The sequence below is a fragment of the Prionailurus bengalensis genome, chromosome X, assembly GCF_016509475.1.
Source record: "Prionailurus bengalensis isolate Pbe53 chromosome X, Fcat_Pben_1.1_paternal_pri, whole genome shotgun sequence".
NCBI classification, from domain to species: domain Eukaryota; kingdom Metazoa; phylum Chordata; class Mammalia; order Carnivora; family Felidae; genus Prionailurus; species Prionailurus bengalensis.
This window is the reverse complement of record NC_057361.1, coordinates 63,633,782-63,647,389: the sequence shown is the minus strand read 5'-3', so window position 1 is coordinate 63,647,389 and position 13,608 is coordinate 63,633,782. Positions and strand designations below refer to the sequence as shown.

General features: G+C 36.2%; 1 protein-coding gene across 11 annotated transcripts in view; it reads left to right on the top strand.

Annotated features, from left to right (window-relative positions):
* The window catches only part of ATRX (ATRX chromatin remodeler), a 313,439-nt gene that overhangs the window by 107,287 nt on the left and 192,544 nt on the right, over positions 1-13,608 (top strand). For all 11 annotated transcript variants that reach the window (XM_043570144.1, XM_043570145.1, XM_043570140.1 and 8 more), the window contains one exon: positions 9,908-9,980. In XM_043570144.1, the coding sequence (XP_043426079.1) occupies positions 9,908-9,980 (73 nt within the window). The remainder of the gene's footprint in view (positions 1-9,907; positions 9,981-13,608) is intronic.

Here is a 13,608-nt window from a genome sequence, read left to right as displayed (position 1 = left end):
CTATACAACACCCAGTGCTTATCCCAACAGGTGCCCTCCTCAATACCCATCACCTACCCTCCCCTCACTCCCACCCCTGATCAACCCTCAGATTGTTCTCAGTTTTTAATAGTCTTTTATGGTTTGGCTCCCTCCCTCTCTAACTTTTTTTTTCCTTCCCCTCCTCCATGGTCTTCTGTTCAGGTTCTCAGGATCCACATAAGAATGAAAACACATAGTATCTGTCTTTCTCTGTATGACTTATTTCACTTAGCATAACACTCTCCAGTTCCATCCATGTTGCTATAAAAGGCCATATTTCATTCTTTCTCATTGCCACGTAGTATTCCATTGTGTATATAAACCACAATTTCTTAATTTTTTTTTTCAACGTTTTTTATTTATTTTTGGGACAGAGAGACAGAGCATGAACGGGGGAGGGGCAGAGAGAGAGGGAGACACAGAATCGGAAGCAGGCTCCAGGCTCTGAGCCATCAGCCCAGAGCCCGACGCGGGGCTAGAACTCACAGACTGCAAGATCGTGACCTGGCTGAAGTCGGACGCTTAACCGACTGCGCCACCCAGGCGCCCCCAAACCACAATTTCTTTATCCATTCATCAGTTGATGGATATTTAGGCTCTTTCCATAATTTGGCTATTGTTGAAAGTGCTGCTATAAACATTGGGGTACAAGTGCCCCTATGCATCAGCACTCCTGAATTCCTTGGGTAAATTCCTAGCAGTGCTATTGCTGGGTCATAGGGTAGGTCTATTTTTAATTTTTTGAGGAACCTCCACACTGTTTTCCAGAGCAGCTGCACCAGTTTGCATTCCCACCAACAGTGCAAGAAGGTTCCCGTTTCTCCACATCCTCTCCAGCATCTATAGTCTCCTGATTTGTTCATTTTAGTCACTCTGACTGGTGTGAGGTGGCATCTGAGTGTGGTTTTAATTTGTATTTCCCTGATGAGGAGCAACCTTGAGCCTCTTTTCATGTGCTTGTTGGCCATCTGGATGTCTTCTTTAGAGAAGTGTCTGTTCATGTTTTCTGCCCATTGCTTCACTGGGTTGTTTGTTTTTCGGGTGTGCAGTTTGGTGAGCTCTTTATAGATTTTGGATACTAGCCCTTTGTCCGATATGTCATTTGCAAATATCTTTTCCTATTCCGTTGGTTGCCTTTTAGTTTTGTTGATTGTTTCCTTTGCAGTGCAGAAGCTTTTTATCTTCACGAGATCCCAGTAGTTCATTTTTGCTTTTAATTCCCTTGCCTTTGGGGATGTGTCAAGTAAGAAATTGCTGCGGCTGAGGTCAGAGAGGTTTTTTCCTGCTTTCTCCTCTAGGGTTTGGATGGTTTCCTGTCTCACATTCAGGTCCTTCATCCAATTTGAGTTTGTTTTTGTGAATGGTATGAGAAAGTGGTCTAGTTTCAACCTTCTGCATGTTGCTTCCAGTTCTCCCAGCACCATTTGTTAAAGAGACTGTCTTTTTTTCCATTGTATATTCTTTCCTGCTTTGTCAAAGATTAGTTGGCCATGCTCTTGTGGGTCCAATTCTGGAGTCTCTATTCTATTCCATTGGTCTATGTGTCTGTATTTGTGCCAATATCATGCTATCTTGATGATGACAGCTTTGTAGTAGAGGCTAAAGTCTGGGATTGTGATGCCTCCTGCTTTGGTCTTGTTCTTCAAAATTACTTTGGCTATTTGGAGTGTTTTGTGGTTCCATATCAATTTTAGGATTGCTTGTTCTAGCTTCGAGAAGAATGTTGGTGCAATTTTGCTTGGATTGCATTGAATGTGTAGATAGCTTTGGGTAGTATTGACATTTTAACAATATTGATTCTTCCAATCCACGAGCATGGAATGTTTTTCCATTTCTTTATATCTCCTTCAATTTCTTTCATAACCTTTCTATATTTTTCAGCATACAGATCTTGTACATCTTTGGTTAGGTTTATTCCTAGTTATTTTATGCTTCTTGGTGCAGTTGTGAATGGGATCAGTTTCTTTATTTGTCTTTCTGTTGCTTCATTATTAGTGTATAAGAATGCAACTGATTTCTGTACACTGATTTTGTATCCTGCAACTTTGCTGAATTCATGTATCAGTTCTAGCAGACTTTTGGTGGAGACTATCAGGTTTTCCATGTATAATGTTATCTGCAAAAAGTGAAAGCTTGACTTCATCTTTGCCAATTTTGATGCCTCTGATTTCTTTTTCTTGTCTGCTTACTGATGCTAGCACTTCCAGCACTATGTTAAACAACGGTGAGAGTGGACATCCCTGTCGTGTTCCTGATCTCAGGGAGAAAGCTCTCAGTTTTTCCCCATTGAGGATGATATTAGCCGTGGGCTTTTCATACATGGCTTTGATGATGTTTAAGTATGTTCCTTCTATCCCAACTTTCTCAAGGGTTTTTATTAAGAAAGGATGCTGAATTTTGTCAAATGCTTTTTCTGCATCGATTGACAGGATCATATGGTTCTTTTCTTTCCTTTTATTAATGTGATGTATAACATTGATTGATTTGTGAATGTTGAACTAGCCCTGCAGCCCAGGAATGAATTCCACTTGATGGTGGTGAGTAATTCTTTTTATATACTGTTGAATGCGATTTGCTAGTATTATTGAGGATTTTTGCATCCATATTCATCAGGGATATTGGCCTGTAGTTCTCTTTTTTTTTCCTGGGTCTCTGTCTGGTTTAGGAATCAAAATAATGCTGGCTTCATAGAATGAGTCTGGAAGTTTTCCTTCTGTTTCTTTTTTTTGGAACAACTTGAGAAGGATAGGTATTATCTCTGCTTTAAATGTCTGGTAGAATTCCCCAGGGAAGCCATCTGGTCCTGGACTCTTAATTTGTTGGGAGATTTTTGATAACTGATTCAATTTATTCACTGGTTATGGGTCTGTTCAAGTTTTCTATTTCTTCCTGTTTGAGTTTTAGAAGTGTGTGGGTGCTGAGGAATTTGTCCATTTCTTCCAGGTTGTCCAGTTTGTTGGCATATAGTTTTTCATAGTATTCCCTGAAGATGGCTTGTATTTCTGAGGGATTGCTTGTCATAATTGCATTTTCATTCATGATTTTATCTATTTGGGTCATCTCCCTTTTCCTTTTGAGAAGCCTGGCTAGAGGTTTAACCATTTTGTTTTAAAACCCCACTCTTGGTCTCATTGATCTGCTCTACAGTTTTTTTTAGATTTTATTTTGTTTATTTCTGCTCTGCTCTTTATTATTTCTCTTCTTCTGCTGGGTTTGGGGTGTCTTTGCTATTCTGCTTCTATTTCCTTAGGTGTGCTGTTAGATTTTGTATTTGGGATTTTTCTTGTTTCTTGAGATAGGCTTGGATTGCAATGTATTTTCCTCTCAGGCCTGCCTTTGCTGCATCCCAAAGCGTTTGGGTTGTTGTATTTTCATCTTCATTTGTTTCCACATATTTTTAAATTTCTTCTCTAATTGCCTTGTTGACCCATTCATTCTTTAGTAGGGTGTTCTTTAACCTCCATGCTTTTGGAGGTTTTCCAGACTTTTTCCTGTGGTTGATTTCAAGTTTCATAGCATTGTGGTCTAAAAGTATGCATGGTATGATCTCAGTTCTTTTATACTTACGAAGGGCTGTTTTGTGACCGAGTATGTGATCTGTCTTGTAGAATGTTCCATGTGCACTCGAGAAGAAAGTATATTCTTTTGCTTTGGGATGCAGAGTTCTGAATATATCTGTCAAGACCATGTGATCCAATGTATCATTCAGGGCCCTTGTTTCTTTATTGATCCTGTGTCTAGATGATCTGTCCATTGTAGTAAGTGGAGTATTAAAGTCCCCTAAAATTACCACATTCTTATCAATAAGGTTGCTTACCATGCTTGGGATGCCTGGGTTGGGGTCTGCTCTTCTTCCTGCTGTGCCTGCATGGCATCCCTCCCTTCTGCTGAAAGACCCAAGGTTCTCTTTGGCTCCACATCATATGTTTGCCCTTTCTGCCCTTTTGGTTGTGGCCTTTTCTCTACATTTAGCTGTGGCAAGTCTGTTTTACCAGTCTTCAGTTCATTTTCTTTTTTGTTTACTCTGATGTGGGTGTTATGTAGATGTAACCATAAGATGAAGAGAGCTTGAGATCCTCCTACTCCATCATCTTACCCAGGAGTCCACATGAATTTTATTTTAAAATCTTACTGAGGAGATTTCAGGTATAACTATGTTTCCAGCACAGGCAGAGTGTTTAAAATTTTCCTTTGAATCCTTAAGTTAGGATTTTACATTTATCCCAATTGGAATTTGTGCAATTGACATGAATATTGCCTTTTAATAAAACTTCCAATTTCTTGTATATAGTTCTTATCTGATGAGTTGATTTGGAAACCAAGTGTGATTTTCATTGCATATTCAGTTTAATGCTTTGCGTTGTCAGATACCTATATGGATGTTTGCCCGTATGGCTTTAACTACAAGTCTGCTGTCCCTGAAATTGTTGGGCCCAGTGTGTTTTAGCGTTTTCAACTTTTAGATTTTTAGAAAGATTATGTAGATTAGTTAGCATATATTATGTTATAGCCCTAGTTGCATGTGAGGCAACACTCCCATGAGCAAATTAGTATTTCTGCTGCAGAACATCTGAATATTCATAGTTTAAGGACTGAACAGTTTAGATCAAGTTTTGCTGCCAGACGAACTTAGGCAACAATTTTCAAAACTTACATTGAGAGCTTTTTGATTTTAAAATTATGGTTGACCCTTGAAAAATGTAAGGGTTAGCGATGCTGACCCCCTTGACCCCCTTTTCAGTCAGAAATCCATGTGTAACTTTTGATTCCTCAAAAACTAATTTTTTAGTTTAGGAAAAAATAATTTCCTTAAAAACTAATTCCTCTAATAGCCTAATGTTGACTGGAAGCCTTACCAAAAACACCAATAGTTGATTAACACATATTTTCTATGTTGTATATACTATATTCTTACAGTAAACTAGATAAAAGGAAATGTTAATCGAAAATACAATTATAGTACTGTCGTGTAAAAAATGCAGTCATAAGTGGACCTGTGCAGTTTAAACCTGTGTTGTTCAAGGGTCAACTATATGGTAGTTTAAGATAATGTTTGTATTCATATTACAATCTAATAGTTACTTTGATGTCATATCAATGTTTTATCAGGTTAATTGGGAAAACTCTTATTAAGGATTAGAGTATAAGAATAATAAATTGTGAGTAGTTACATGGGATATTCTCATTGGCTAATTGTAGACTATTGAGTTAATCTTAAAATTTGGAAAATTGGTTTCCATGATTAATCAGCTTCCCAGTGAAATCAGCATGTTTGATTTCAATTGCTAATTTTCATCTCCCCAAATCTAACTTGATCTGACACTTATAAGAGAGTTTTATGATATACCTCTCATGTTTAAAACTAATACATATCTAAGTAATATGTATTCATTTGATCTTTTTTTTTTTAATTTTTTTCAACGTTTTTTATTTATTTTTGGGACAGAGAGAGACAGAGCATGAACAGGGGAGGGGCAGAGAGAGAGGGAGACACAGAATCGGAAACAGGCTCCAGGCTCTGAGCCATCAGCCCAGAGCCCGATGCGGGGCTCGAACCCACGGACCGCGAGAACGTGACCTGGCTGAAGTCGGACGCTTAACCGACTGAGCCACCCAGGCGCCCCTGTATTCATTTGATCTTAAGAAGAGATGGCAATGTATGGCAAATATTCATAGGGTGCATACCCCCATAATTCCTTACCTGAGCACTTGTATAGATCATTTTGTTCCATTGTGATCATTGTGTTCCGTGTAACTTTGTTTTCAAGTACTAGTGTGCTAGTACATATCCATAGAAGCCTTGAGAATTGAGCTCTTCAGGAGATGCCAGTCTCTCTCAGCTATTTGGTGGAATAAGCCTTGTTTGGATTTTCTTTACCCTGGATATTTCTTGGAATTGATTACTTTAGATGAAGAAGATAATTTTGCTTGGAAATTAATACATTTAGAAATTGGACTTTGTAAAAATCTTAAGCAGAAAAGATTATGAAGGGCATTGAAAATAAGCACTATAAAAAGTACTGTTTTTCAAGATAAGTTTGGTTGTGAGCCAATGATAAGTGACATTCCTTTTTAATTTGTTTATGCGTATATAAACATGGCGTAGTTTCCTAATATGTCCAACTTAATTAAGGGAACAATATTTTTGAACTCTTAAAATGCCTCTCCTGCTCCTGTATATTTACATGATTCCAGTTTATTCAGCCATATGTGGGTATCCTATAATGAGGTGTAATAGTTCATTAGAAAAATTGGGGCTTGAGAATGGCAGGGGCATGAGCAACCAAAATGAAGAACATGGTCCTAGGAGATTGCAGTCCAATGAATTAGATAGACATAGATAAATCATTATTTTAAAAAATACCACAAGAAACATATAAAACTAAAATGGGGCTGTGTGATAAATAGCAGTTGGGCCATTTAATCTAAATATTAGAGAAAGACTTTGAACAGGTAAAATTTGAACTCAACTTTGAAGGATATGTCAAATTTTGAAAGGTGTAGTAGAGGAACAACAGTAATATTACTAGTAATATTTCATTTGAAGAGTGGTCTGTTTTAGGTATTGATTATGAGTTTGCTAGGGTATTCTAAGATTTATTTTTGCCTTTCTATGTTTAGCATATTTCTATCCTGAACCTATAGTTGTCTGTGTTCTTTGTGGATTTTTTTCTGTAACATTTTGTCCCTATCTTTTATTATGAAGCAAATTTAAATATACAGAAAAGCTTCTGTCATTAACATTGTACTATGTTCATATTATCACATATTTATTTATATATCCTTATATGTATCCATCAATATACCTAATTTTTTGTCTTTTTAACTGTTCATTTTGAATGAATTATAAATTCACAGGAAATTGCAAAAAAAAAAAAAAATGGACACGGAGGTCTTGAATGATACCCTCCATTCAGTTTTCCCCAGCGGTGACATCTTATTTAACTGTAGTACAATGTCAAAATCAGAAAACTGAAGATTTATTGTGGTTTAACCAGTTTTTCATGCACTGATTTGTTTGTGTGTTTATGTATATGTAAGTACAGTTCTCTGCAATTGTTATCACTTGTGTAGTTTTGTATAACCATTACCATAGTCAAGATACTGAACTGTTCATTGCCACAAGGTTCCCTTTTGCTACCCCTTATGCACATCACCTTGCTTAACCATATTCTTTTTTTAAAAATTAAAAAAAATTTTTTTAATGTTTGTTTATTTCTGAGACAGAGAGAGGCAGAGCATGAGAGGGGGAGGGGCAGAGAGAGAGGGAGACACAGAATCTGAAGCAGGCTCCAGGCTCTGAGCTGTCAGCACAGAGCCGGATGCAGGGCTCAAACTCCTGAGCTGTGAGAGCATGTCCTGAGCTGAAGTTGGAAGCTCAGCGGACTGAGCCACCCAGACACCCACTTGCTTAACTGTATTCTTAACCCCTGGCAACTGTTAATTCTATTTTCATCTTTAATTTTGTCATTTTGAGGTAGAATCATGAGGTGTGAAACCTTTAGAGATTGACTTTTTTCACTCAATGTAATGAATGCCCTTGAAATCCTTGATGCATTTCAAAGTAAATGGTAATCATCAGCATACTTCTCCCTAATTACTTCACCATAAATAGTATTAATGACAGGTTAATATAGAAGTGTGTTTTTGAGGTGAAATTTACATACAGTGAAATGCACAAATCTTAACCATTTTTTTACATTTTTATTTTTTTAAAAATATTTATTATTGAGAGAGAGTGATTGAAGAGGGGGAGGGATGGGGGAGAAAGGGAGGGAGGAGAGAGAGAGAGAGAGAGAGAGAGAGAGAAAGAGAAAGAGAAAAAGAGAAAGAATTCCAAGCAGGCTTCATGCTTCTGTGCAGAGCCCAATGCAGGGCTCTATCTCCCAACCATGAGATCATGACCTGAACTGAAATCAAGAGTTGGATTCTTAACCCACTGAACCTCCCAGGCACCCCTTCATCTTATCCTCTTTAGATTAATTTTTTTTAGGTTTATTTATTTTCAGAGGCAGCGCAAGCAGGGGAGGGGCAGAGCGAGGGGGAGGGAGAGAATCTTAAGCAGGGTCCACGTTCAGCACAGAGCATGATGCAGGGCTTGATCTCAGGAACTGTGAGATCATGACTTGAGCCAAAATAGGGGTGCAATGCTAAACTCACCGAAACACTCAGGTGCTCCAGCCACTTTAGATTTTTAGTCAAAGGATAGCAGTGTAACTTTTTAAAAAATATTTTTTTAACGTTTTTTCATTTTTTGATAGAGACAGAGCGTGAGTGGGGGAGGGGCAGAGAGAGAGGGAGACACAGAATCTGAAGCAGGCTCCAGGCTCTGAACTAACAGCACAGAGCCCGACGTGGGGCTCGAACTCATGGACCGTGAGATCATGACCTGAGCTGAAATTGGACGCTTAACCGACTGAGCCACCCAGGTGCCCCAGCAGTGTAGCTTTTTATAAGGAATCAGTTTTACTGTACTTGAATATATCTCTTGGTAATTCTACTCATGAATACAATACAGATTCCACCCCAAAAACCAAATAATCCAGTGAAGAAATGGGCAGAAAACATGAATAGACACTTCTCTAAAGAAGACATCCAGATGGCCAACAGGCACATGAAAAGATGCTCAACATCGCTCCTCATCAGGGAAATACAAATCAAAACCACACTCAGATATCACCTCACGCCAGTCAGAGTGGCCAAAATGAACAAATCAGGAGACTATAGATGCTGGCGAGTATGTGGAGAAATGGGAACCCTCTTGCACTGTTGGTGGGAATGCAAATTGGTGCAGCCACTCTGGAAAACAGTGTGGAGGTTCCTCAAAAAATTGAAGATAGACCTACCCTATGGCCCAGCAGTAGCACTGCTAGGAATTTACCCAAGGGATATGGGAGTACTGATGCATAGGGGCACTTGTACCCCAATGTTTATAGCAGCACTCTCAACAATGGCCAAATTATGGAAAGAGCCTAAATGTCCATCAACTGATGAATGGATAAAGAAATTGTGGTTTATATACACAATGGAGTACTACGTGGCAATGAGAAAGAATGAAATATGGCCTTTTGTAGCAACGTGGATGGAACTGGAGAGTGTGATGCTAAGTGAAATAAGCCATACAGAGAAAGACAGATACCATATGGTTTCACTCTTATGTGGATGCTGAGAAAGTTAACAGAAACCCATGGGGGAGGGGAAGGAAAAAAACAAAAGGTTAGAGTGGAAGGGAGCCAAAGCATAAGAGACTCTTTTTTTTTTTTTCTTTAAATTTTTTTTTTTTCAACGTTTATTTATTTTTGGGACAGAGAGAGACAGAGCATGAACGGGGGAGGGGCAGAGAGAGAGGGAGACACAGAATCGGAAACAGGCTCCAGGCTCTGAGCCATCAGCCCAGAGCCTGACGCGGGGCTCGAACTCCCGGACCGCGAGATCGTGACCTGGCTGAAGTCGGACGCTTAACCGACTGCGCCACCCAGGCGCCCCAATAAGAGACTCTTAAAAACTGAGAACAAACTGAGGGTTGATGGGGGGTGGGAGGGAGGAGAGGGTGGGTGATGGGTATTGAGGAGGGCACCTTTTGGGATGAGCACTGGGTGTTGTATGGAAACCAATTTGACAATAAACTTCATATATTGAAAAAAAACTTGTATTCTGGGAAGGAACTTTGAAATATATAAGATACAACTATTGTGTTACTGCTGGCACTTCATAAATTCCCCAATGTGTTTTTTGTATAAATTTTTTTTACTCATGTTTTGGATTCAGAGTACAGTTTAGAATCCACTAGTTGTTTTAAACTTTTTAGCTTTCAGTTTTATTTTACATGGTTTTATTTATATAGATAATTCAAACCTAATTTTAAGTACACTTTTTTCCCCTCAAGGAGATGAAGCCTTATCTAAATCAGTGCCTGTCACGGTGGATGATGATGATGACGACAATGATCCTGAGAATAGGTATGATTCCATCTGTAAGGACTTAAAAAAGATTATAACACACCCTAGGCGTGGGCACAAACAGCAGCAACGGAACCGCAAGCTGGTTGTAAAAACCAGGAGTGCCTGCCTTAGAAAGACTCGTTCACAGTCTTCCTGCAAGTTTGAAAGAAAGGCCAGAAAATGGGCTAAAACTCATAAACCTTAAGAGAAAGTAAATAGGAATATTAACACACCTAGCATAGGGTGTGTTATAAAAACAGCACTGTCAATTTTATGTTCCCATGTAAACTGTGATAATTCTTTGAGAATACTTTAATTTCAGCAAATTATTTTATTGATGAAAGTAAATCATTTCAATAAATTGGTAACAACAGACATCTCCTCAGTATTTGATTTTTGTTTTTAGTTGCCATCTAATATGGTGGTCCTATTTATTAAGACCAATTCAAAGTGAAAGAAAGGAGATTGCTCAGATATGTAAGATTAAGAAATTGTTTTCAAAATAAGTATCAGTATACAAAGTGTCCAGAGTGATTTGGATTTTAACTATTTTTCTCATAAAATAGATAGTATGATGGTTAACTTTAATAAAACTTAAACAGCTGATTTAAAAGTAAACAGTGTACATATTCACTTAATCTAAGAGATTCACTTAATCTAAGGGATGGTAGGAGTAGAAAAAAATACAAAGACATACCCATATCCTAACAATGAAGAGTAATGAAAATGAATGTATCAAAGAATATAACCCTAAATTTTTTACCTGTCTTTTAAACCCTTCCTGGAATATAGTGTATCCTACGCAAAACTTTGACAACTTAGTGCGGTGTAGTAGGTGGAATTTGGGAATAATGGGGATAAGAATATCTGATTTCTAGTTCTAACTTCTCTAACAACTGTATGTGTGATTATGCGCAAGTGACTTAACTACTCTGCCAAAATATTCTGATTTCTAAAATGAAAAGATGGGAAGAAATTTTCTGTGATTAATTCTGGCACCAAATATCAATGATAGATTTGATGGTTTTACTAAAGAACACTATAGTAACCATCCATTTATTCCTAATAGTAAGTTATGATATTAAGAAAATTTGAAAATATACATGTAATTTTTGTGTCATAATTTTGTAAGAAATTAACTTTGAGTTAGTAAATGCTGTGGGGCCAGCTGTTATTCTAGGTCTGTTTTCTGTATCTTGTTGTTGCTGATAGGGTTTTCTGTTTCCGAGATCAGCATTCTCCCAATAGAATGTTTTTCTTATGGGAAATGAACAATTTTATTTTGTCCTTTTAAAGAGAGATTAATCATGGACACAATGACTCAGTTGCTGCTTACCTAGTATATAAAAATTAAATATATACATACCCAGTTATTTTATGAGATGGGGTGGGGTCGAGAATGGAATGGTAAAGGCCTACATGTTCTTCCTCAGCAAGTTTTATAGTAGATTATCATAGATTATGGAAGCATTTAAAAACTTGTCTTTTAAAATGCTTTAGTTCCTCTATTTATTTATACTACTAATTTGTTTTCCTGTAAACCACAAGGACTCCAGTATTATTGAAAGGCTAATAATATTTAAAACATGCTATATTCTAATTTAACTATGAGTGATGAACCTTAATCTCATATTTAGCCACCAGATGAGAGTGTCATTAAGGTATGATAATTTTATATTTATGTTAGAATCTGTCAAAATATAAATATTTTCATCTTTTAAGTTGTTTGATTATATCTCTGTAACTGGCAAGTATTATATTGGAAGGTATAGTTAATTCCATCTTGTATTTGTGATTAAAAAATACAACCCTGTCAAGTACTTTTGAGAAGAATTGAATTTTATCTTGAACATGTTTTTCTTTATACTTACTTTAAAGTGCCTTTATAAAATACACCATTAATAACTTATTTCATATTGAACATACCAAAGAGGTATCTAATACCCATGGTGGGGATACAAATACCATATGGAACTATTTTAGCATAGATGATGTATTTGAGCATATTTGAATATGCACTAAGCAAATTTTAAAAATTTGTTTGCAGATCACAATTAATTCTTGGAATTATTTTTTACCAGTTTCACATTTTTGAGTAGGATGTATTTTAGTACGCAGCATGTTGTAATTTTGTGTAAATTTGTACACAATTGTGTAATTGTGTATAAATTTTGTATACATTTCATATGCTTTGACTTTTTAGCAATGTTGTTAATACATTTTCATTGTTGACATTTATGGAGAGGTAAATAGTGTATTAATGCCATGGCTTAACTGTTTGGATGCAATAAATTTCTGTAAAACTTTTTCTTGTTCAAGCATTTAATTTTAATTATGTATCTTTTCATGAAAGTTTAAAGATTTTGTTAAAATCAAGATATGGAAGGTAGTTTGTAGCCAGCAAAGTTCTGATATTTCTGAAATTGAGGAAGTAAATACTTTATAATTCCCTAAATATATACTTACATATGAATATATATATGTACTTATATATATTTATGTGAAAGTAGATTTCACTCTTATCTGTGTCTTTTCTGTTTTAAAGCTATGATAGCTTTTGAGGTCATTTAAAAAACTTAGCCATGTACTGAATATTTTTTTAGGTATGAATATGTAAATTTGTTATTTTAGCATACTCTTATGTGGCATCATTCATATTTGAAAGTAAATGCATGCTCCTGTGAGATAGAGTGGTCTAACGTGTAAATTAATTTCTGTTTAATAGTATTTATTTAATAAACAATGACAAAGTATTATAGGTTGATTGACAGTTTAACTTTCTTTGGTTGAACTTTTTAGAAAAATAAATGGACTAACTTTATATGTTGAATTTTGTATAATTGATAATTTACTTAGAATTTTACAGCTTAGACTTTACATACTTTTTGAAAGGGAGAAGAATACAAAACAGTTTGTTAGGTTATTTAAATTATACATGTAATTTTAAAAGTCAGTTATTTGAATATGCCATTATGTTAATGTTGTCTTTCAAATACCTGTTGTGTTTTAAATTGGTTCTTTCATTTAAACAACATTTATTCATGTAATTTGATTACTGTTGCATTTCTATAGTTAGTTGGCATTGAAAATGTGTTGCGATTCCTTAGTAGATATATTTTGACCAAATATTTTCTAGTGTCCTATATTCGTATACCTGCCCTGTGAATTAGTCTCAAGAGGCAAGATGGTAGTTTGTTCAAGTTTAACAGTGTATGTGTTGAGGATCATTAAACTAGGCTTGTCTTTAGAGGTTGCATACTACACAATCAGTGAAGACTCTATTCTCTCCAAAAAGGAATTATTTTCAGAATATTCTTTATTTGGAGATTGTTTTCTAAATAAGCATTCTTTCTTTATTCCAATTTTGACTAAAAACTGAGATTTTATGTGGATACCCTTCCCTGGCACACACATACAAATATTTACCTTATAATTGAAGAATGCTTAATTGGATCTAATAATATTCCAGTTTTTCTCATAATTTCTTTCTCAGTGGGGCTAAATACTTACTACATAGAAGCAAAATTTGACATGGAGATTGCTTAAAGGAATTGGGCATTGTTAATAGAAGTTCTACTTAATTATAGTGGGACTACACTATTGCCTTAAAATTTTCCAATTATTTTGTTATTTGGTAATACCTTGC